The sequence below is a fragment of the Heteronotia binoei genome, chromosome 6 (assembly GCF_032191835.1).
Source record: "Heteronotia binoei isolate CCM8104 ecotype False Entrance Well chromosome 6, APGP_CSIRO_Hbin_v1, whole genome shotgun sequence".
NCBI classification, from domain to species: Eukaryota; Metazoa; Chordata; class Lepidosauria; order Squamata; family Gekkonidae; genus Heteronotia; species Heteronotia binoei.
In genome coordinates, this window is record NC_083228.1 from 92,599,851 (window position 1) to 92,625,478 (window position 25,628).

Genomic DNA, 25,628 nt, shown 5'->3' on the forward strand with positions numbered 1-25,628 from the left:
TTAATTTAACACAGCAAACAACATAATTACACAGTGTGCAGCTGGACAGGGTTCTGATCAATTTATTTCTTCTTCTTAAATACTTGATGGCACACCTGGTCTTCGCACGTCAGCTCCTGTAACAATAAAACAATTGATAAGCTCATATTGTTCCCATTTGTGTTTCTTGCAGTCAGCATCTCAGAAACTCCAAAACTCACAGATAAACAGCTGAGCCAATGCATTAACAATGGGCCTGGACTATTAAAGGAAACGAGCAGTGTATTTTACGTAGCCAATCAGCCAGGAAGCACTACAGGTTGCAGTAATTAGATTTTGACACTCAAATTGAGTTTTAAAATGGATAAAAATGAAAAATGCATGGAAATTGCTCTATAACGGCGGGACATTGCATAGTCTATTATTAACCAACATACTGTAATTTATTAAACTCACTGAAGCAACAAGGAAATTGCAAAAGGCGAGAAGGAAAAGCTTTAAAGATAACAGAAGGTAAGTGTAACACTTTGTCAATAGGTTTCCCCACCAGTATCTGCACAATGTGAATCTTAACTTAGAATGTTCCACCAGCCATTACAAATCTGGCCAATGAGATTATTGGCAAATTTTGAATTTGTTTTGCAATAAAAGAAAGTAAGCTTGCCTTGGAGCAGGTAAGATGCTGGTTTCTTCTGAAGTGAAATCAACTGAGTCGTATTTTTATTCATCTTATTGACTGCTAACAGTTGAAAGCACAATTTTACGATCAAGAAAACCTTTAAGACTAGTGTATAGATGAGTACTTTCCATCTTATTGTTGTGAAGGTTTGAAATTAATCCCCTGCCATGATCTGTTGGTCCCTTTGTGACTGCAAATAGTCAATTCTGTTTTGAACTGAATGGTTCTGTCCCAATTTGCAACAGTGAAAACAGAAGATATTGCAAAACACTAGTGGCATGTTCTAAGAAGAGCATTCTTTAAATATGACTATATAGGATTTTAGACTCTATGCATTATTATCCAATTCCTTCTTTTCATAAGTGAGTCAGGTAACTCACTGACCTATTTCTTGATCTGTAAAATGGGCACAGAAGAGATAATGGACATAGCCCAGAGAATCACATAATGATCTCTGTATATCTATGAGGGAGACTGACTTTTTAAAAAAGATGACACTTTTGCAGTTTGGAGAGTATTAGACATGAATCACTGCTGTGCAAAAAAAAAAAGAGGGAGGAAAGGAGTTGTAGATAACTTAATTCTATATTTATATGACAGTGCAGGAGATTTGCCAGTCCACTTAGGATGAATGAAGATTCCCATTTCATTCCATTTTAAAAGCATTTATATGTCAGTTGTTTTGGTTCTCAGCATTTTGTAGATTTGTTTGTACTTGGTATCAATGTACTGCACATTGTTACATAATTCATAGAGTAGTACAATGCACATGAAAAGGCAGACATTGTGAGGGGGGAAATGGTTCAAGAAAACAAAAAATAGCAATAAAAGTGCATACACTTTGTTCAGGGAAATGGTGCAAGGAAGCAGAACAAGTAGTGAACATAAAAGGAGCAATAAAATCAAAATGGGGATTTTCATGCCAAAATATAATAATAATAATAATAATAATAATAATAATAATAATAATAATAATAATAATAATAATAATAATAATAATAATAATAATAATAATAATAATAATAATAATAATAAAAAAATTTATTTATACCCTGCCCTCCCTGCCGAGGCAGGCTCAGGGCGGCTTACAAAATGTGGCAAGAACCATGTTAAACAATAAAACAGTTATACATTTCTATAATATTTAAATTTTACCATTAAATTTACATAATATAAAAGTCTAAAATCAATCTAAAATAATCTCATCATATTGCTATCTCGATTGCTGATGTTAGTGATGGCATGGTGGGCCGCCGCGGTCCGGGGGTCCTTTGCTTGGGCCGCCGCGGCCCGGGGAGGGGGATCCCCCTGCCGGCTTTTGATGGTGCGCCGCTTATGGCGGCGGACAGGGTCAGGAGCTTGGGGGTGCTGTTGGAGCCTTCTTTAAAAATGGAGGCTCAGATAGCAGCCGCTGCCAAGTCCGCATTTTTTCATCTTAGACGGGCAAGGCAGCTGGCCCCCTTTCTGGAGCGCGACGACCTAGCAACAGTGATCCATGCTACGGTCACCTCAAGGTTGGACTACTGCAACGCCCTCTACATGGGGCTGCCCTTGTCTCGGACCCGGAAACTGCAGCTGGTGCAGAATGCCGCGGCCCGGCTGTTATTGGGTCTCCCAAAGTGGGAACACATCCAGCCGGGTCTCCGGACTCTGCACTGGCTTCCAGTGATATACCGAGTCCGGTACAAGGTGCTGGTTATTACCTTTAAAGCCCTATATGGCCTGGGACCTGCCTACCTGAAGGACCGTCTCTCCCCACATGTTCCCCAGAGAGCACTGAGGTCAGGAACACAAAATCTCCTCACTATCCCCGGGCCAAAAGAAGCCCGCCTGAAAGCCACCAGGGAAAGGGCTTTCTCCGTTATGGCCCCCATATGGTGGAATCAGCTGCCGGAAGAGGTGAGGGCCCTGTGGGACCTAGCGCAGTTCCGCAGGGCCTGTAAGACGACCCTCTTCCGGCTAGCCTATACCTAGCCTACATTTAGCTAGGATAATAACTTGAGGAAACTGGCCAGCCATCTGTTTATAGGAAATTGAATTACTCTGTTTTAATGTTTTAACTGCTTAAATTATTTAACTGTTTTATATTTGAAATTGTTTACTTTTAAGTTTGACTAATTGTTGGAAGCCGCCCTGAGCCATTCGTGGGAAGGGCGGGATATAAATCCCAAATAAATAAATAAATAAATAAATGGTGTTCATTTCAGGTTCCATCTTGGAAGGCTAGCCGGAAGAGGGCGGTTTTGCACGCCCTACGGAATTGGTTAATGTCCCGTAGGGCCCGCACCTCTTCCGGCAGTTGGTTCCACCATTGGGGTGCTTTTATAGAGAAGGCCTGTTCTCTAGTTATTTTTAGTTTGGCCTCTTTTGGCCCAGGTACTTCCAGAAGGTTTTGTGAGCTGGATCACAGTGCTCTCTGGGGAACATATGGAGAGAGGCGGTCCCTAAGGTAAACAGGTCCTCGGCCATATAGGGCTTTAAAGGTAATAACCAGCACCTTGTAACGAACTCGGTAAATAACTGGCAGCCAATGCAGCTCCCGCAGCCCAGCCTGCACATGTTCCCACCGAGGTAGGCCCAATAGCAGTCTAGCTGCTGCATTCTGCACTAGCTGCAGCTTCCGGGTTCGGCACAGGGGCAGCCCCATGTAGAGGGCATTACAGTAGTCTAGCCTCGAGGTGAGCGTTGCATGGATCACTGTTGCCAGGTCATTGCGGTCCAGGAAGGGAGCCAGCTGCCTCGCCCGCCTAAGGTGGAAAAAGGCGGATTTGGCAGTGGCTGCTATCTGGGCCTCCATTGTCAAGGAAGACTCCAGTAACACTCCCAAGCTCCTGACCCTGCGCACTGGTACCAGTGATGCACCGTCAAAAGCTGGAAGGGAGATCCCTCCCTCTGGACCACCACGCCCTAGACAAGGGACCTCTGTCTTCGCTGGATTCAGTTTCAGCCCACTCGACCTGATCCAGTCTGCCACGGCTTGCAGCGCCCGGTCCAAATTTATAGGAACATCGGCGGCCCGGCCGTCCATCAATAGATAGAGCTGGGTGTCATCCGCATACTGGTGACAACCCAGCCCATATCTCCGGGCAATCTGGGCAAGGGGGCGCATATAGATGTTAAATAACATCGGGGAGAGAACTGCTCCCTGAGGAACCCCATAGTTAAGTGAGTGTCTCTGGGACAGCTCCCCCCCAATTGCCACCCTTTGTCCCCGACCCTCCAGGAAAGAGGAAAGCCATTGCAAGGCTAGCCCCTGAATCCCTGCGTCGGCGAGGCGGCGGGCCAGCAGCCGGTGGTCGACCATATCGAACGCGGCCGAAAGGTCTAACAACAGCAATACTGCCACACCGCCTCGGTCCAGGTGTCGCCAGAGATCATCCATGAGGGCGACCAGAACTGTCTCTGTCCCATGGCCCGGGCGGAAGCCGGACTGGAATGGATCTAAAGTGGAAGCGTCATCCAGGAAGCTCTGTAACTGCAACGCCACAGCCCTCTCTATAAGCTTGCCCAAAAAGGGCAAGTTTGAGACTGGCCGGTAATGAGCCAATTCGGCTGGGTCTGATGTAGCTTTTTTCAGGAGGGGGTGGACCACTGCCTCCTTCAGAGGGGTTGGAAAAGAACCCTCTGAAAGAGATCTATTTATGATGTCTTGTATAGGACATCTCAGCTCCTCCTGGCAAGCTTTAATTAGACAGGAGGGGCACGGGTCTAGATCGCAAGTTGTAGGGCGTGCAGTAGAGAGGATCCTGTCAACCTCCTCTAGGTCGAGCGGGTCGAAACGGTCCAGGATCAAACCAGAAGACAGGCACGGAGCCTCAAGTTCACATACTGTATCTAATATGGCAGGGCAATCATGGCGGAGCGATTGGACTTTGTCTGCAAAGAATTTCGCGAATGCCTCACAGCCTATCTCTAATTCCTTAACATTTGGTTTGCCTTGAGGCAATGTAGTAAGGTTCCGAATTATCTTAAATAATTGTGCCGGGCGTGAGTTTGCAGACGCAATCTTAGCCCCAAAGTATATTTTCTTTGTGGCTTTGACTGCCATCTCATAGGACCTCATAAACTCTCTATAAGATGCTCTAGCCGCTTCGTCGTGAGTACGCCGCCATTGCCTCTCTAGCCGTCTGAGGCCTTGTTTCAGCTGGCGTAGTTCCAGGGTATACCACGGCGCCAGCCTAGTCTGGGGTCGCAGAGGGCGTCGGGGTGCAATCTCGTCAATGGCCCTGGAAAGCCGGCTATGCCAGGTTTCAACCAGGTCATTGAGGGAATTGCCAGAGGGCCAGGGATCCTGCAGGGCCATTTGGAACCGTTCCGGGTCCATCTGGCTTCGCGGGTGAGCCATAATACGCTCGTCGCCTAGACAGGTTTGGCGTGGAGCATCCACACGAGCCCTAAGGGCGAGGTGGTCCGACCATGGCACCGCTTTTGCGGTTATATCGTCCACCATAACCCCGGCCACAAAGATCAGGTCTAACGTGTGCCCGGCCTGATGCGTGGGAGATGTAACGAATTGAAATATCATCGGTGATTAGGAATCCACATGGAGGTGCTTATGACTGGAGTAAAGTGGGGATCCAGCATAATTGAGAAAACTTTGCTGATGTTGCATGTAAATTTGTCAATTCTAGTTTGGGAAATCCTGAGGATTTGTGGGCAATGTCTGGGAAGGGGAGGGAACTCAGTGGTGATGTGATGCCCTGGAGTCCATGTTCTGAAGCTTCCGTTTCCTCCATCAGAATGTATGTCTGTAGTCAAGAACAGGTGTGTGTCTCTGGATATACCCAAGCCCCCCCCTCCCAAATGCATGAAAATAGTCAATGGAGTTCAGCTAAAGTATATCCCAGCAATAAAAACAAAGTATTTCAAAGCCTTGCAGATCCCTGGCCATCTGCTAGTCCTTGCAGATCCCTTTCTTGTCTTCCTGTAATTTTAATTTCTAAAATTAGAAATTACACTAAAATGAAAAATTACAAAATCTAATTACAGTTTGGTGTAGTGGTTAAGTGCATGGACTCTTATCTGGGAGAACCGGGTTTGATTCCCCACTCCTCCACTTGCACCTGCTGGAATGGCCTTGGGTTAGCCATAGCTCTGGCCAGAGGTTGTCCTTGAAAGGGCAGCTGCTGTGAGAGCCCTCTCAGCCCCACCCACCTCAAAGGGTGTCTGTTGTGGGGGGAGAAGATATAGGAGATTGTAAGCCGCTCTGGGTCTCTGATACCGAGAGAAGGGCGGGGTATAAATCTGCAGTTCTTCTTCTTCTTAACAGGTAGTTGTTTTCTGGTTTACTGAACTGAGGCTAACCAATCACTCTCTTATGCTACTAGTTAATAAATAAAACATTTCTAACAGATTTCAATGACCCTGGGAAGGAAAGAAGAACTGGTGAGAGGACTTGAAAACTTGTTTCTTAGGAAAGACTGAGTCTGTATCTTTAACAACTGAATAAAAGAGCAAGTGGCATTCGTTTTTGCTGCAATGGAAATAGTGGAGATCCCTTCCTTAGGGAATCTTCTGCTGAGAATATTGTTTTTTGCAGGATTATCTTAATGGGAGCCTCCATGCTCTTGTATTGGATTATTTATTTATTTGGCATTTCATCCTCTTCTCTTTGCAAAACTGCAGGGCAGCATGCATGGAGCTGTGTCATTTTATTCAGACAGCAATTTTGTGAGATAAATTGACCTGAGACAAAGTCAAACAAACCAAACCAGGGAACTGTGAATTTAGGACATGTCTGGACAGGGATCTGAACTTGGGCTGCCCAAATCCAAACTATCTACAGAAGTATATTGGCTGACATGTGGCAGATTCAAATCTGTTTCAAGAATGGAAAGCAGAAAGAATTGCAGAGCAGAAGCGGTTTCAAAATAAGCAGCAGGTACGTAAAGGCATCACAGTCAAATGAGCAAAGCCTATGAAACATCCTTCAAAAAGTTATAGAACTTTGCTGCAGAGCAGGCTTTGCAATATCTCGCAACAGTGATTCCAGCACTTACCAGATGCAGTTTGTCTCCTTCTATCCAATGTTTCCAGCCTCTATTTTTTTTTTCACCTTTCTGGATACAGACTAGTTTATCACCATCCCAGCTCACTAGTGTCTGCAAGGATCAAATGATAACATTCAGCAAGACTCAAGAAAATGTGAAAGTCTCCCAACAAACTGCAACCAAGTTGACACAGCTGTAGTGTATTGCCAGGAGGGAAAGCAATAGCAGACAATAACACTCTCCCCCCCCTCCCTCACCCAGCCCTTCAAATTCAAGTTGGAAACTAGCCATGCCAGTTAAAATGGTTTATGTTTCCAATTCACAGCTATTTTGCCTGACACAATGATCCATAATGTACATACAAAATAAGAGAATTAGATAAAGTGAATTTATGATGAAATTTGCCAACAAAAAGAGGAGCTGAGATCTGAAATCTGCATTATTCTGTTCACTTTTTAAAAAAGTATCACTATAAAACACAGCAGCAGGGAAGCCACGCATCATTTTAAATATTGCCATACCACACACACACACTTCTGTTTCAGAAGGGTAGATGTTATGAAGGCTAAAGTCTTTAGAGATGTTTTCCAAGGAGTAAGCTCCATTGAAGTGAACATACTTCTGATTGTAAGCAGCTAGGATTTTGGGGAGTGTATGGTCCTCACACAATCCAGTATATCTCCTAAAACTTGGACAGCCTTATGGAATATCCTGGAAAATCCATGGTTGTTACTTGACATTTCGTGGTGGGGGATGGGGAAGGCTAAATTCAACATGTTGAACTTTCACTGGATTCAAACAGGATCTCTTTCAGAGGGTCGCTGTGTTGGTCTGCATTAGAATAGCTAGATTCAAATCCAGTAGCAACTTAGAAACTAACAAGATTTTTGGAATATAAGCTTTTGACAGTCAAAACTCCTGTTTTTAGATACTTTCATATCTGGGGAAGGGAGTTTTCACTTTCAAAAGCTTATATCCCAAAAAATCTTGTTGGTCTCTCAGGTGCCACTGGACAAAAAATCAAAATCTGGGGAGTGTATTTCCCCGACAAGAATGTCATTGCTTCCTTCACAATCTATCATGGAGAGGGAATACAGAGACATTCAACATGCTTGTAATTTCTACCAACAGGAACAAATATCATTTTGGGAGAAGTGAGTCTGATAAGAGGACATAGAGCAGGGGTGGTCACTTCTCCAAGCCAAGACAGTTGGCAGCTTGTAGAATGCATTTAAGGTTGCTTTCTTTCCCCTCCCCCTCTCCATCTATTTGCCTTCCTTCCTTCCTTCCTTCCTTCCTTCCTTCCTTCCTTCCTTCCTTCCTTCCTTCCTTCCTTCCTTCCTTCCTTCCTTCCTTCCTTCCTTCCTTCCTTCCTTCCTTCCTTCCTTCCTTCCTCCTGCAGTCTTCACTAACAGCCCTTATGAGTGTCTGGGAACATCCTACATCTCTGGATTAAAAGCCAGAGAGGTACACAATGGCTTCCTTGAAATAATGAATTCCTGCTTCTTTTGCAAAAACAACATGTGGTGGTGAGGCATATTGGGCAGAAATCAGCTTGATAAGAGATCAGATAGGATTATAAGAGAAATGAGCTACTTTTTCTTCTTTCAGGCTGATAACAGTAGAGAGATAGGAGGAGAAAATTGAGGTTGCAGAAAGTTCAGTGAGAAGGCACTTCTGTTTCTCGATAGGGCCGGTAAAGGATGGCTTTGACAGAAATGTAAGGAACATCCTGTGATGTCAGGGCATAGAAAGGTCACCAGTGACAAGAAAGATATTGGATATGAGTAGCAAATTTCTCTCTGCACTCGTTGGAGAAAAAAAGTAATTAGAGACAGCAATGTTTGCCATTTGGTTCTAGAGATGTGATATAATCACAGTTTACATTAGATCATTTTTAACTCTCATTGGCATCAGGAATAAAAATTTGCCAAAGGCAATAGGCTACACATTGCACAATTGATAGGAGCCTCTTCTAATCTCTTTTCACATTACTCCACAGGTGGAAATGAGGGTAAAGGCTATGGCTCAATAGCGGAGTATATACTCGGCATGCAGGAGGTCCTAGGTTCAGTTCCTGGCATTTCCAGTTAAAGAGGTTGCAGATGCTGGCAAAGGTTGTCAAATTGTAGGATGGGGGAGACTTGTCTTAGCAGTAGTATGTGCAAAAAGGATCTAGGGGTCTTAGTGGATCATACACTGAACATGAGTCAACAGTGTGATGTGGTGGCTAAAAAAGCAAATGCAATTTTGGACTGTATCAACAGAAGTATAGTGTCCAGATCATGTGATGTGATGTGATGGTATCGTTTTACTCTGCTCTGGTAAGACCTCACCTGGAGTATTGTGTTCAGTTTTGTTCAGTTTTGGGCACCACATTTTAAGAAGGATATACACAAGCTAGAACAGGTCCAGAGGAGGGCGACGAAGATGGTGAGGGGTCTGGAGACCAAGTCCTATGAGGAAAGGTTGAAGGAGCTGGGCATGTTTAGCCTGGAGAGGAGACGGCTGAGAGGTGATATGATCATCATCTCCGAGTACTTGAAGGGCTGTCATACAGAGGATGGTGTGGAATTGTTTTCCGTCACCCCAGAAGGTAGGACCAGAACCAATGGGTTGAAATTAAATCAAGAGTCTCCGGCTCAACATTAGGAAGAACTTCCTGACCATTAGATTGATTCCTCAGTGAAACAGGCTTCCTCAGGAGGTGGTGGGCTATCCTTCCTTGGAGGTTTTTAAACAGAGGCTAGATGGCCATCAGACAGCAATGAATATCCTGTGAATTTAGGGGGGAGGTGTTTGTGAGTTTCCTGCATTGTGCAGGGGGTTGGACTAGATGACCCTGCAGGTCCCTTCCAACTCTATGATTTTATGACTCTATGAAATTAGAGAACTGAGACACGTAATGGGAACCTGGAGAACAGGAAGGAAGCAGAACTGGACACCGGAACTGGAAGGGAGACAGTGGCAAGATTTATACTTGTCAACATAGAAGGTGGCTGGCACCAATATCATTACTCTGCAAGGAAAGAGAGCAGCTGATGGCCAGGATTGGGATTTAGATGGAGCTGATGGGGGAATAACTACACATATTCAATCCACACTACAATTTGCGATTATAGTTGCAGAGCAATAACTCTTTTCCCAAGAGCTATCACTCCACTCTGGGGGCCATCATTCCAATCCCAGAACACTTATGGCTACTTCTAGGAGTTGTCATTCCTGTGGGGCTGTCATTCCACTCTCAGAACACTTCTGCTACTACCAGGGGGTGTGATTCCACTTTAGAACCTGTCATTCCTGTCCCAAAACAGTTCTGCTACTCCTAGTGGCTGTCATTACAGTTGAGGGGGGGTGTTATCATTACAGCCCCAGAACAGTCCAAACTACTTCCCAGTGCTATCATTCTTTTACTTCCAGGGGACGTTATTCCATTGACAGCCAGTTTGGTGTAGTGGTTAAGTGCACAGACTTTTATCTAGGAGAACCGGGTTTGATTCCCCACTCCTCCACTTGCACCTGCTGAGATGGCTTTGGATCAGCCATAGCTTTCATAGAAGCTGTCCTTGAAAGGGCAGCTGCTGTGAAAGCACTCTCAGCCCCACCTACCTCACAGGGTGTTTGTTGTGGTGGGGGAAAGGTAGAGGAGATTGTGACCGCTCTGAGATTCAGAGTATAGGGCGGAATATAAATCCAAAATCTTCTTCTTCTTCTCAGAAGATTTCTGCTATTCCGAAGGGCCATTATTCCACTTGAGGGGCTCTCAATCCAGTCCCAGAGCACTATTTCTGGGGGCCATCTTGTTATTCCAGTCCCAGAGACATTAATGGAAATATTATCTTGCACTGTAATGAATTGCAATGGAGGAGCCCATGCAAGTCAATTGGCACTCCTGGCTCGCATTTTTTGTCTAATAGGCTTTCAAGCCTCTCCCATTGTTTCCAATGGGAAATCTTGTCATTCCTTTTAATTCATCCCTCTGCTGGGCACTACTACATTGCAGTAGTTCTGCTGGGCTTGCAAAAATACCCCCCACATACACACACACATTCCACCTTTAGTTTCTACTGCAGAGATTCTCTGGCTTGACCTTAGTCCTGTTGGGTTTACAGTGCTACAATGACACTGGTCCTGCTGGGCATGCAAAAATACCTCCCACCTTCAGTTTCTGGTGAGAAATTCTCTGGTTTGATCTTAGTCCATTGGAAACAATGGAGGATGAGAGCACCTTCTTTTGAGGGGGGAAGGCATAACTTGGACCCTGTAAATCCAATCCTCCCAAAACCTGGAGGGCAGGTGGAGGAGAGTCAGCTGGAGAACTCTTGTGAATTTGATTTCTCTAGCACACTGGGGGGTGTGTGTGTGTGTGCTGTTCTATCATGTCACCAGTCTCACAAACTGAACTGGTTAGCTTGGTCTTTAAAAGTCGTCTGTAGTGGTTTATAGTTCATGAACTGGGCACATCACCATGCTCATCCCTAGTCAAAATACATACTATTGACCCAGGTAGACTTGGTAAACAGCAACTTCACTTCTATGAAAAAATTAAAAACTAACTCTGTATTTGACAAGCATATTTTATGGGACTCACTGATGCCCTTGACAGAAATCTTAATAGCCAATCCCCAGTGTCAACTATAGAAGGCAAAGACAAAACCACAGGAAAAAGCTTTTCCATAACAGATTGCACTTACAATATGCATTAAAGCTCTTTCTAACACCTCTATTTGTAGCTGATTGCAGAGGTATAGACGTATAGTGCAGAACATAAGCAGTTCAAGGCTGCCAAAATATGAACTAGTAAAACACACAAAAAAGGGTCAAATGGTTATTTATTAGTAGAGAAACAAACTGTGAGGCAGGAGAACTGTGAGAGAGCAGAAAAACAAGCTGTGACCTGGGCCATAGAATTCAAAGAAGTGAATTATAATAAATATAACATTTTAACTGTACCTTAAATGTAAGCACTTTCAGTCTACAAGAGCTTTTCTACCCTGTAGATGGTCTCTACACATGGAGAGCCAGTTTGGTGTAATGGTTAAGTGTGTGGACTCTTATCTGGGAGAACCAGGTTTGATTCCCCACTCCTCCACTTGCAGCTGCTGGGATGGCCTTGGGTTAGCTATAGCTCTTGCAAAGTTGTCCTTGAAAGGCAGCTTTGGGAGAGCACTCTCAGCCCCACCTACCTCACAGGGTTGTCTGTTATGGGGAGGAAGGTAAAGAGGATTGTAAGCCACTCTGAGACTCTAAGTTTCAGAGTCGAGGGCAGGTATAAATCCAATATCTTCTTTCCTGACCACATTTGGCTCCACTTTTGGGAAGAGGGTCCTTGACATATGAATGTGTGCCTGTGGGGCCACTTCCTGTGGTTATAGCATTGTATAACTCTTCCTCCTGCTGCTCTGGGAGCAGAGAGAAGAAGAAGCAACAGCTGTGTGATGCCATTGGAGCTGGGTGGTGATTTATTTATTTATTTCTGTCTGTCGATTTATAGCCTGCCCTATCCCATAATGGGCTCAGGGTGGGTTCCAACATAATAAAACAATCAAGCCAACAATAAAACAGAATCAAAGCAAAGCAAGCAAAGCAAATTTTATTCTTATATCCCGCCCTCCCCCGCCAAAAGGCGGGCTCAGGGCGGCTCACAGACATGGCAAGCCATGATTTGGTTAAAAGAGATACACAATGATTTAAATGGTACAGTTATAAATTAATTAAAGTTTAAAAATATAAAATATAAAGATAGAAAAATATAAAAATAGATAGAAATAGGTGCTATACTTCTATCGGTCACAATTTACGCATTATCATACATCAGTTCCAATTACACATGAGGTGGCTAAAGTTACAATAATTAATCAGTTTGGTCTGGTCCTGTTTTAAATGCGAGCTGAAAAAGAGAGGTTTTGCAAGCCCTGCGGAACTGGTTCAAGTCCCACAGGGCTCGCACCATCTCTGGAAGTTGGTTCCACCAACAAGGGGCCGTTAGTGAAAAGGCTTGCTCCCGGGTTATCTTCAGTCTGGCCTCTCGGCCCAGGGATTTGTAGGAGGTTTTGGGAGCTGGATCTTAGTGCTCTCTGGGGAATATATGGGGGAGGCGGTCCCTTAGGTAGGCAGGTCCTCGGCCATATAGGGCTTTAAAGGTGATAACCAGCACCTTATAGCGAACACGGTAGACGATCGGCAGCCAATGCAGATCCCGCAGCACAGGCCGCACGTGTTCCCATCTAGGTAGCCCCACCAGCAGCCTGGCCGCCGCATTCTGCACTACCTGAAGTCTCCGTGTTCGACACAAGGGCAGCCCCATGTAGAGGGCATTGCAGTAGTCTAATCTTGAGGTGACCGTTGCGTGGATCACAGTTGCTAGGTTGTCGCGTTCCAAGAATGGAGCCAACTGCCTCGCCCTCTTAAGATGAAAGAAGGCAAATCTTGCGGTGGCAGCTATCTGGGCCTCCATTGATAGCGAGGATTCCAGTAGCACCCCCAAGCTCTTGACCCTGCACACTGGTATCAGTGGCGCACCGTCAAAGGCCGGCAGAATGATCTCCCCTCCCGGTCCGTCTCGGCCCACGCAAAGGACCTCAGTCTTCATTGGATTCAATTTCAGCCCACTCAGCCTGAGCCAGCCAGCCACGGCTTGTAGCGCCCGGTCCAAATTTATAGGGACATCGCCAGTCCGGCCTTCCATCAATAGATAGAGCTGGGTATCATCAGCGTACTGATGACAACCGAGCCCATACCTCCGCGCAATCTGGGCAAGGGGGCGCATAAAGATATTAAACAATATCAGGGAGAGAACTGCCCCCTGAGGCACCCCACAATGAAGAGGGTGTCTCTGAGACAGCTTCCCCCCAACTGCCACCCTTTGTCCCCGATTTTCAAGGAAGGAGGAGAGCCACTGTAAGGCTAGCCCCCGAATTCCTGCGTCGGCGAGGCGGCGGGTCAGCAGCCGATGGTCGACGGTGTCGAACGCCGTCGACAGGTCGAGCAGCAGCAATACTGCCGAGCCGCCCCGGTCCAGTTGCCTTCGGAGGTCATCCATGAGGGCGACCAAGACTGTTTCCGTCCCATGGCCCGGGCGAAAGCCAGACTGGCATGGGTCCAAGGTGGAAGCGTCCTCCAGAAAGCCCTGCAACTGCAACGCCACAGCCCTCTCAATAATTTTGCCCAAAAAGGGCAAGTTTGAGACCGGCCGATAGTGTGCCAATACGGACGGGTCTGATGTAACTTTTTTCAAGAGAGGGCGGACCACTGCCTCCTTCAGGGATGTTGGGAAAACACTCTCCGAAAGGGATCGATTTATGATGTCCCATATAGGACATTTCAGTTCCTCCTGGCAGGCCTTAATTAGCCAGGAGGGGCAAGGGTCCAGGTCACAAGTTGTGGATCGTGCAGTGCCAAGAATTCTGTCAACTTCCTCCAAGCTGAGTGGGTCGAAACAGTCCAAGGTTAAATCGGAAGACACGCATTGGGCCTCAAGTTCACTTACTGCATCTAAATTGGCGGGGCAGTCGTGGCGGAGCGATTGGACCTTCTCTGCAAAGAATTTCGCAAAAGCCTCACAGCCTATCTCCAATTCCTTAGCTTTTGGGTTGCCCTGTGGCAATGAAGTAAGATTCTGAATTATTCTAAATAATTGAGCTGGGCGCGAATTTGCAGATGCAATCTTGGTCGCAAAGTATGTTTTCTTTGCGGCCTTGATTGCCATCTCATAGGATTTCATAAACTTCCTATAAGATGTTCTAGTTGCTTCGTCGTGGGTACGTCGCCATTGCCTCTCTAGCCGTCTAAGGCCTTGTTTCAGCCGGCGCAATTCCGGGGTATACCATGGAGCCGGCCTAATCCGAGGTCGCAGAGGACGTCGAGGTGCAATCTCCTCGATGGCCCTAGAGAGCCGGCTATTCCAGGACTCAACCAGGCCATCGAGAGGGATGCCAGAGGGCCAGGGATCCCGCAGAGCCATTTGGAACCGTTCCGGGTCCATCTGGCTCCGCGGGCGAGCCATAATAGGCTCCTCGCCTAAACAGGTTTGGGGAGGCATATCTACACGGGCCTTGAGGGCGAAGTGATCCGACCATGGCACCGCCGTGGCGGTTATATCGCTCACTACAACCCCGGCCACAAAGATCAAGTCCAACATGTGACCAGCCTGGTGAGTGGGGGTCACAACAAGTTGAGAGAGTCCCAGTGTCGCCATGGAAGACACTAGGTCCGTCGCCTGACTGGAGGACGGGTCATCAGCATGGACGTTGAAGTCACCCAGGATTATCAGCCTTGGGTGATTAAAACTATTAAAAACGGATTAAAATTTAAACGTTAAGCCACTTAACTCAGAGTTGATTTAAAGCAGCATGGAATGGTGTGGACATATCAGTTAAATACAGCTTTGGTGTCAAGGATGTCAACTGTAATGATGCTGTTTGTGTTTTGCCCTGAGGAAGTTGAGAGATTGAGAGGCAGCTTCTGGGAGGTGGGGAGGTCAGGAGTAAGTGGTGGATGCAGCTTGGTCATTGGTGCACCCACCCATGGCCTCAGCAGCTCTATAACAGTGCCATACCCTGATTCCAGCTATGATCTATTGCTAACTTGATTAATCACTATCATACTTCAAAGACTGGACACCAATGGGGCATTATCTTCTTATATGTTGTTACATAATTCAGTGTTTCCGTTTCCTGATCTCTTAACTCTTCTTATTTTGAAGCATTGTTATGCTTTATTGAAGTTGTTTTGCCTCTTTTATAATCTCTTTTATTTCCATCCATATTTCTCAGTTACAATAACACAAAATAATAATCTTTTAATAGAGACTATTAAATCTTTCCTTGTCTGTGTGTATGAGAATCTAACAGAACAGGGGGAAAGCTAACTCTGGGTGCTTTCATAATGTATCCTTCTGGATATTATTCCTTACAGAGGTCACCTCATCCTTGAGAAATGGGTTCAGCAGCTGCAATTTACAGTAAATTGACTGGACCAAGTATAACCGTCAAATGGTGATTATTCAAGGGCTGTACAAGAACAAAGATCACCCTGAAACTGTTCTGGGTAGAAATTATATGTAGCAAATGCAATTTTCCAAGGTCAAGACAGTGAAAATAAGTTGCAGAAGTTGTTGCTCATTAAAGGAGTGGGGCACTGAACATTAGACTCCAAGCTGAACACCAGATATGCTTGAGAAGGTGAGCTTCAGGGATGGTGGGCCACAGGAATTATCTTGGAGGTTTGAAATTAAATTTGCAATGCACACATTTTTTAAGGAATTTTGTGTGACTGCCTTTTAATATGGCATATTAACCAGGAAAAATAGTTGATGATATAAAATAGAGGGAGCTATCTCTCCCAACCTTCCTAAGCGGCAGTTAACTCTCAGACTTATATAAGAAGGAGAGCAGAAGGCTTATACCAAGTTGCATCCAGCTAATATAGATAAGAAATAAAGTTTCCAAATGTATGAAGGAAGGCAACTCTGTAGCTAGAATTTCCCCCCCGGAAACTACAGAAAGCTGACCCCAGAAGGACTGCTTCACATGTTAACAATATTTCTCAACATGGGAGGCATTTTTGAGTAGGGATTTGCAGGAGACTTATATGTAGTTGTAAAATGGGGCAATGGGGAAAAATAAAATGGCCTTCTAACCAATCTCTATCTTCCCTATGAAGAAAGGCTTTAGCTTGGAGAAATGTTGACTGAGGGGTGACATTATAGAAGTTTTCAAGAAGATTATACATGGGATAGAGAAGGCAGAGAAATAAGTACTCCCCCCCCCCCCACTTTCTCACAATACAGGAACTCATGGACACTCAATGAAATTGCTGAGCAGTCAGGTTAGAACAGATAAAAGGAAGTATTTCTTCACCCAAGGGGTGATTAAACATGGAATTCACAGCCACAGGAGGTGGTGGCAGCTACATGCATAGATGGTTTCAAGAGGGGATTGGATAAACATATGGAGCAGAAGTTCATCAGTGGCTATTAGCCAAAGGGTATAGGTGGAACTTGTGGATATATGTGATGTGTGGGTATATGTGATGTGGGATTTTATTCTGTGTAAAACATGAATTCCCACACTGGGGAGCCATGAACAGGGCAACTGAAGGCAGAACTTTAAAGTGTAGATGGAACCATGGTGCAAAGTGGTAAGCTGCAGTACCGCAGTCCAAGCTCTGCTCATGACCTGAGTTTGATCCCAGCAGAAGATGGGTTCAGGTAGTCAGCTGAAGGTTGAATCAGCCTTTCATCCTTCTGAGGTTGGCAAAATGAGTACCCAGCTTGCTGGGGGTAAAGTGTAGATGACTGGGGAAGGCAATGGCAAACCACCCCATAAAAAAGTCTGCTGTGAAAATGTTATGGTGCAACATCACCCCAGAGTTGGAAACGACTGGTGCTTGCACCTTTACCTTATAGATGGAATTATCTGTCTGGGGCAGTGATGCTCTGTATTCTTGATGCTTGGTGGGGGCAACAGTGGGAGGGCTTCTAGTGTCTTGGCCCCACTAGTGGACCTCCTGATGGCACCTGGGTTTTTTTGACCACTGTGTGATAGAGTGTTGGACTGGATGGGCCATTGGCCTGATCCAACATGACTTCTCTTATGTTCTTCAAACTGCAGCCCCATTTGCATCAGATTGTAAAAACAGGGAAAATGATTAAAAGGATAATGATTTTATTTATTTATTTATTTATTTATTTATTTATTTATTTATTTATTTGATTTGATTTATTTGATTTGATTTGAAATACAACATATACTGGTGTTCAGTAATGAAGCCATAATTTAGGGGGAAGTGTTTGTGAGTTTCCTGCATTGTGCAGGGGGCTGGACTAGATGACCCTAGAGGTCCCTTTCAACTCTATGATTCTATGTTCACATGAAACTTTATTATACTGAATCAGAATAGAAGTCAGTATTGTCTTCTGAAACTGGCTGTCCAGGGCCTCAGACAGAGGGCTTTCACATCACCTACCACTAAATCTTTTAACTGGGGGTGTTGGGGAGTGAACCTGGGACCTTCAGCATGCCTAGCAGAGGCTCTATCACTGAGTCATGGCCCCTTCCCAAGTATAATACTGATGTGCATGTGATCTACATATGATGTAAAGTCCAATATTATGTATGTGAGTGACCAGAACATTTTTACAATGAAACTCATTTTTGCATATTGTTTTGTATCATGTGAAATCTTTCCACTTGCAGTAAAGGGACTAATCTCCCAGGGAATGAACAGGATTGAGAGCTAGTGCCCACAAGTTGTCCTAATAGCAACCTTAAATCAAAATTACTTCTGCCTGTGCATAGGTAATCAGACTTATTGAATATGCAAAATTAAGGGTATGGTCCAGGTGCAGAAGGCAGAACAGGAAACAACAATTGTGACTGTCTGGCACTTTACAACAAAGAATTTTTCAACAGGTATAAGCAAAGGATTGAGTCCATAGGAAGAAATAGAGTGGAAGCACCTTGTGAATAAACTTTATTGTGACACCACTGAAGAGTGTTTCTTGCATTAAATAAGAAAATAAAAGGATTTAAGGTCTTTAGAGGCACTACACCATTGGAATTAGGTAATCTTCAAAAACAGTTCTTAACCTGAAGATGAATTTCCAAATCAAAGAGAAAAGAAATCCAGAACCTTCATCTTGGATTCATTTTGACTGCTGTGTAAATGGAAAACAAATAATAGGTTTCTACCTTCACCACTCGGTTATCAAGCCCTTTGTAGTAATGAACATATTAGTTGATTTCTGAAGTGATACATGGAAATCTTTTGAACAAGCCCTGGAGTGTTTCTTATATACCTAGAGTTGATTGTGAATATGTGTGGTGACTTCTTGTTACAATACATTTGAGATTACATTATATTGTAAATTGTTATTAAATAGGCACATTATTTAGAGTAATTCTTTATTGTAAATTGCCGGACAGTCACAGTTGTTGTACCCCTGTTAGATATTTACTGTGTCTCCTCTGTGTGGTAGGAGGCAGAATACCAGCTCACCACAAGTAGGGAACTGTAGGGAGTAAACCATAGGCAGAAATGAAAAACTTGCTGTCACAGATGCAATAGTTTTTTAATAGCAGCCCAGAAGGGTGAATCACTCAGCAGCTACTTCCCCCACACAGAGGAACATGTTTAGCCTTTGGGGACCTGTGGGAGAGAGCTTCCGGCTATCAACAGGGGGTGCATGAGCCTCTGAAGATGGAAAGCCCATGAAAAAGCAATTTAGTCTTGCTGTCACAAGCCTGAGAAATTGTCATCATTTACATATAAAATAAATACTTGCAATAGAAGAACATCCTGTTTCTGAAATGCAAATCACTGCTTCTTTATAAATAAACATTTCTTTAACATTTATAATTTGCTTTCAGCCTTTTTTTTTAATGTCAGGTGCTGGTGTTGACTGCTGTGTAAATGGAAAACAAATAATAGGTTTCTACCTTCACCACTCGGTTGTCAAGCCCCTTGGTGTGCTCTTCAAATTCTTCACCTATGGTGTAATTCACTTCATAGTTCCTGAAAGTACTCAGTGTTTTTGTCTTGAAATTGTCTCCTTCTTGGATAATTTCTTTCGTTTGTTTCAGGTGGTTTGCAATCTTACGTGTAGCAAAATCAATGTCTGTAAACATCCCAAGAAACATTCCTGTTAATAACTTATCCCACTACATTCAAACTTAATTTTCCCAATAGTAAGTCCAAAATGATATGTAGACCCAGGGTGGGGGCTGCTACTTTTTTTTGGTTGAACAACAATACCCCTTGCTATACTGTTTGATACATTGTTTGCTTTAGAAGTATTTTCTGAACCAGTGGAAGGATGTCCAATTTGGATTTCAGAGTACAGTTTCAGCCAAAGGCTGTTCTCTTATTATGAAAAGGTACCCAGCTCTCATTTATCCCAACCTACTTGTTTTTACATTGTCAAAACTATGACTAAAGAGAGATGGTACTGCAGCTGTAGTGATCAAACCTGGGCCCCACAGATTATGCACTTTCTCTAGTCCCAACTCCAAAGGGCTGTTGATAGTAGAAATATACTACAAGCCCTTTAGACCATACAAAAGATGCCATTTGCCAAAGCTGTCCTGCACTTGGAAGCCATGTGATCATGGAAAGTTAATCCTTCCAGTTCCTAGTATCTATATCTTGCCTTTGCTTCAGTGTCCAGATGGACTTGTAAGCCAAATTGCCCTCAAAAGAGGTTGGGAAATTAATAGGTGGGCAACTATGGCTAAAAGGGATCTAGAATCTATGTATACAGGATTCTACTGCCAGAAAGTCTTACAAAATTGACCAAGGACACGAAATAAGTACAATAATTATGTTTTTATTACAGAAAACTATAGAACACACATAGAAGGTAATAGATACATACAACACACATACAGACCTAAGAAAACTGAGAGAAATAGATATATAGGTAACACAAGGATGGACAAACAGGGTGATAATTACCGATCGTAGTCTTTGAGGAAGGCTCCAATGGCGACGAATGAGGGAGATGGGGGAAGGACCCTCAACTGATCAGGTATCGGGGGTGTATCTAAACAGCAGGATAGGGGTACTGCCAGATGCACACCTGGGAGACCTTGGGTCAGAGGTTATAAGGACTACCGTGAACCCTTAGAGGGTAGGAGGTCCAGGGGCTTATGACAAGTGGTCAGATGGTACATGATGCTGTACCATGTGGTACATTACCTCAGAGAAATGGGAGGCTCCAAAGTGACAGTTTGGGCAAGGCGTGGGTGGGTGCATGGGCAGAGGGGATTAAAACAAGCTATACAAACTTATGTGAAAGTGACAATAGAGAGTCAAATTGCTGCCTAAGGTGACACCCAATCTACACAATAGCTCTAGCTCTGGCTGAAGCTGTTCTTCCTCTTCTGCTGGCACCGTTCTTTGTCTAGAGTTCCGTTTGACAAAAGCTTGGGCAGTCTGGCAGGATCCACACCTAAGATAAGCTTGATTACCTTATGCTAGAGACATCTGTTGAGTATGTGTGCCTCTTGCTTTACTGTAATGGAGTCCAGAAAACAAGATGGTTCCTGGTGGTGTTAGCCTTTGGTTCACAGAAACATGTTGGAAGGTGCTTTACTGGACAGCTCATTGTGGTGCGGCTTCTTCCATTGCAACGACCGAGGCTGTGCACACACGGAGCGGCTGGAAGCTCATCTGTACTTGTGGCTAACACACATCCAGAGGTGTAGATTGTTGCTGTAAAGCTGAGGCTTTTACTATCCATATAAGTCTCTCAGAAAATAGTGGGCAAAGTCCATTTCTTAGAGCAGATGCGTGTGAGTTGAAACTCCAGGCACTCTGGCAACCAAACTGGTGATTACAATGTCCATATAAAAATAGGAGGGCTCTTGCTCACAGACTATGAACTTGGCTTTGGCTCTTTGCCTATGCTACAAACTGGACACCTGTTTGTCTCCTGTGCTCAATTTTTCCTAGCAACTAGAACCTGATCTTACCAACACAGTGAATACAAAATGGTTGATTGACACAATATGAACCAGACCACCGGCCCCATTTGCAGATATTATCAGTGATGTGGGAGCTTCTGAGATCTCATACAGTTGTAGCATATGCTTGATTGTTGCATTGGTGAGTCGGAGGGAGGACTGTGACTGAATGGGAAAGTTCTATATAATTGCAAAGGCCTAATATTCAGATGTGATATCATCAGATCACAGCAGGTGACATGTGTGAATGGGCCTTGCTGGAGGACATGTCAGTGTTTTAAAATCATACAATGAAAGCTTTCCCAAGTCATGCTTTAGTTTTGCATCTAGACCCCAGACAAGATAAGTATCAACTGCCAGAAAGGAAGTGGGCTGGACTGTGTGGCTTTTGGATATTATATAGCACTCCTTTCTCAAGTTTCTGGTTTACAGACATTTTAAGATGTCATAAATTTGACAGTATGTTCATGAGAATCATGTCTAATATCTGTAACTGTTGATGAATTTGTCTAGACAAAATCTAATACCTTCTAATGAAATCTGATGGAAACCAGACCAAAATGATCTCCCTTTGTAATTTTGCATGCCATAAATCTCAATTTTTTTTATTCTGTTCATGATGCAAATACATAAATATCACCAACTGCTCTAAAAGATGATATCAAAAGAAGCACATGTGTTATTCAAACAGCCTGTGAGAAACATACAACACAGTCATGACTGCCATATTATGAAGTGCAATTAACATTTCTGCTCAGATGGCAAAGAAACCTATTAGATGCTGATGAAATACCTAACATATTCCTTCAATAGACTAAACATAGTTGGCTTTGTTAGGCATTTTTTACCTTTTCCCATATAAATATATCCTGATTATCATTTGAGTTAACCATAGTGAAATGGAACCCATTTTCTTTCAATAAATGAAATACAGCTTGGTGTACTGATTAAAGCATGAGGCAAGGATCAGATTTCACTGTGTCATGAAGCTTGATGGGTGACTTTAGGCCGTTGCTCTCTTTCAGCCTAATCTACCTTATGAGGGTAAAATGGAGGAGGAGAGACTACTATATAACACCCTGAGCTCCTTGGAGGAAGGGGACAAAAATGAACTAACCAAATAACGGAGCAAAGTTTGAGTCCAGTGTCACCTTTTAAGACCAACAAAGTTTAATTCTGGGCATAAGTCTTTGTATGCAGGTATACTTCTTAGAAGTGCATACACATGAATGTTTATACCCAAAATTAAGCTTTGTTAGTCTTAAAGATGCCACTGGACTCAAATGTTGTTCAGTTGCTTCAGACCAACACAGCTACCCACCTGAATCTAACTAAATAATGGCTATCCTAAATTGTTATTCAAAATGACTATTGGCTACTGATAATAATGTTTTAAATTTATGCAAACAAACCACCAAAGTGGTTTAAGCATTTATGCAGTTATTTGTCAACAAAGAAAAAATGTGTTATATATAATTCATTGTATACAATAAGAAAATATTCCTGCATGTATGAACCTCAAAACATATTGACATTTAAAGATATTCACACACACACACACACACACACACACATTTTAAAAAAAATCTGTCCCAGTATTGTTGATCTAATGGATATCATTCTCTAACTGGGGCTGGGTTTTTTAAAGGAAGAGGAGGAGGAGGAGGAGGAGGAGAAGAAGAAGAAGAGAAAGAAGAGGATTTACACATTGGGTATCTGGCCACAGATTTTCACCCTCATGTGTTGTCTAGGACTGCTGATTTCAGCTTGCTAAATGAGCCTAGGTGTGCTCTCTTATGGTGTGTTGCATGGACAGTATGACAAAACTGCAGGAAGCAGCATAAATGTGTAAAATTCTATAGCCAACATGTTGCTTGAGCCATTTTGGCATGAGTTATATGTTAGGACTGGGTATGTATGTGTGTGTGTAGGTGGGTCATTTATTCAGGAAAGTCTTTCTTTTCAATAACATATGCCGGAAGTGTGTCTGCTCAATCACACTGTTACAAACATATTTTAATAACTTGTGTATCACCTCATTGCTTATCTGGAGGTTCAAATGTACTCATGGAATATGCAAGGGCAATGGTGGAATATGAGCTGTCTAAAGTACTTAGGGCTAACTTGCTGCTGTCAATGCAGAAGCAATTATAATAAGAATGATGCAGAAAGATCTACAGTTCCAAGAGAGCTTGTTTCCAATGTTTCCAGTTGCATGCCTCAGTGCTAACAAACCTGAGAGCATAGGGAATGGCTCACAGACTTTGATCTGCAAGGTTCAGTCAGCTTTTCTGACCCATTTGTGGTTTCTACCAATATTACTCACCTTTGCCTTCCTGCTGAGGAATGCCTGCTTACTTGTTCAATAATTTTCAAGTCTTTGCAGATATAATATATAATTTAGCAAAAATAAACAAATTCTTACACAACAAATACAAAAACAAAGAGGAAGCCAACAAACTACCTGCAATTCAAAACAAACTTAGGAAGTATGTCACATTGCTGGACTAAACTCTGAAGAAACCTGCTTGAAATTGGACTACAAGTCTGGAGCAGTTTAAAGGCATAACTTACTGAATTAAATCCACATTTATATTTACCTAATGCAATCATGTAGCCTTCAAAGTTTTCATTTTTTTCCATTTCCCATGTTCCATTGTAATCAGCCGGCATTGCAGCTAAGAGTCCAAATCCAAGGACGGATCAGATATGGAGCCTGGAAGGAAGATCTGAAGAAAAAATGTGTTGTAATTCTGTCCTTTTTATATTTCTTTGAGTAGAGTTTATAGCTCCCAAGATAATAAAGTCTAAGGAGCAGTGAGATAACCTAAACAGGACTTTATATTCATTGTCAAGGTTCAAGAGGAAAATACAGACAGCAAATAGATTTCTGAGGCTAGGAGTCAGGAAAAAAGTGATTTTGCAGTGGCCTTTGTAACAAAATCATCCTGTATCCTGTTTGTAAGGTTTAATGAGTGTACCTCTGAAACATGCACTACATAAGGACAAGTTAAACCTAAAGCTTAAAATCAGAATTCCTTTCAATTAGCAAAACTCCCATTTGAATCCCATGAAAGTTCTGAGTGCAGGAAGAATGAAACATTTATTTTCCATTTCTAATGTATGTTACATGTGGTCCCCCAAACAGACCATTAGATATTCAGAGGCAAAGTGTCCTGCACATTTAATGATGAAGAAGCAGGTAAAGCGTTGTCCGACTATTTCAGGCATCAACTCACACTATCAGAGTAAATCTTTTATGCCGGGGGTGTTCTGAGCAATGCTTCTGATACTGCAATTGGTGCAAATGGCTTTCTTTTCTGCTCATGACCTTGAACATGCTTCAGGTTCTGATTAGGAATGCTGTGAACTTTCAGTGAACAAGTTCAACAAGCAAACATTACATGTTTAACAGCCACAGTCACCATGAGTTAAACCTCTTATAGGCTCACCTCTCTACCATCTGTCAAGCGGCTTTGCAGTTGTGCAGTAGCTGGTGGCAGTGGACTTTCTTTGTCATGAGGGGCTTGTCCACCTGTAGAGCACAACCAGGCAAAAGACTAAGGTCAAAGTTTGGATCATTACATGACATTGGCGTGCTAGACAGCTTATAATGATGCCCCCAAAGTTTGCAAGCCTTATTCCACCCTGCCCTCCTAGGTGTTTCTCTACACCTGGTTGGGCTTTTCTTCAGCTCTCATGAAGCTTGCCACCACCACCTGAACTCTGTAAGGAATTGCCCACTGGGAGCGTCAGGACTCTCAGGTTTCCTTCCAAGTTCTGAGGCCTTACTTCTGTGTCTCCTGGTGCCCAGTATCTGGTTACCACAGGGGCAGTTTTACTGCCTTGTGTGCCCCTGGAAGAATGGCTGCTTGCCAACTGCCTACCTTCCCCCTGGTGCTCCTTTTAAACGAACATGTCTGAGATGGTAGAGGCCTCTGTGGTACAGAGAACCACTCCTGGCATCCAAAGTTTTAAAGTATTTATTAAAAAGGAAATGTTTGCAAGTATACACTTAGCACAGCACCAAGCTGGGCAAGAGATACCAAAATAAATAGGGAAAACACAAATCTTCTGTTCCTTTCTCTATACATGCCCTGTCAGATGTTAAAATAGGACAGGCTGCTTTAACTACAAAGTGACCATTATTTTGAGACTCCCTCCAGCTATTTAAGCCAGCACATGGTCAAAAATGGCTGCCTTCCCAGAGGAGAGACACAAATAAAACAGAACATAGTAGAAGATTCCAAACAAAACAATAAAGCAACTGCATAGCCAAAACAAATCACTTAGTATCTTAAACAAGTTTACTTGAAAAAGATTTCAGGTTTTCACGGCTGGTAACATCATTAGGGTTTGTAGAATCTTTCGGGATCAAGTGCCGTGTTCTACTGGAGAAAGTTTTCCTTCCAGACGTTTCGTTCTCAGCTGCAGAGAACATCCTCAGTGGCGTTGCAGCCGGAGCAGGCGCTCAGACTTTCTTGGCTGCTGTGCATTGAGTTACTTGAAAAACTT

The 25,628-nt window shown here is 43.5% G+C and overlaps 1 protein-coding gene across 1 annotated transcript; it reads right to left on the reverse strand.

Annotated features, from left to right (window-relative positions):
- RBP2 (retinol binding protein 2) lies at window positions 1–23,841 on the reverse strand. The gene is made up of 4 exons (XM_060240879.1): window positions 23,714–23,841; window positions 19,089–19,267; window positions 6,658–6,759; window positions 1–116 (listed from the first exon to the last, which is right to left on the reverse strand). Exons 1-4 carry the CDS (start codon window positions 23,784–23,786, stop codon window positions 63–65), a joined length of 408 nt encoding a protein of 135 aa, XP_060096862.1. The 5' UTR covers window positions 23,787–23,841; the 3' UTR covers window positions 1–62.
- Window positions 23,842–25,628: the final 1,787 nt, after the last annotated feature.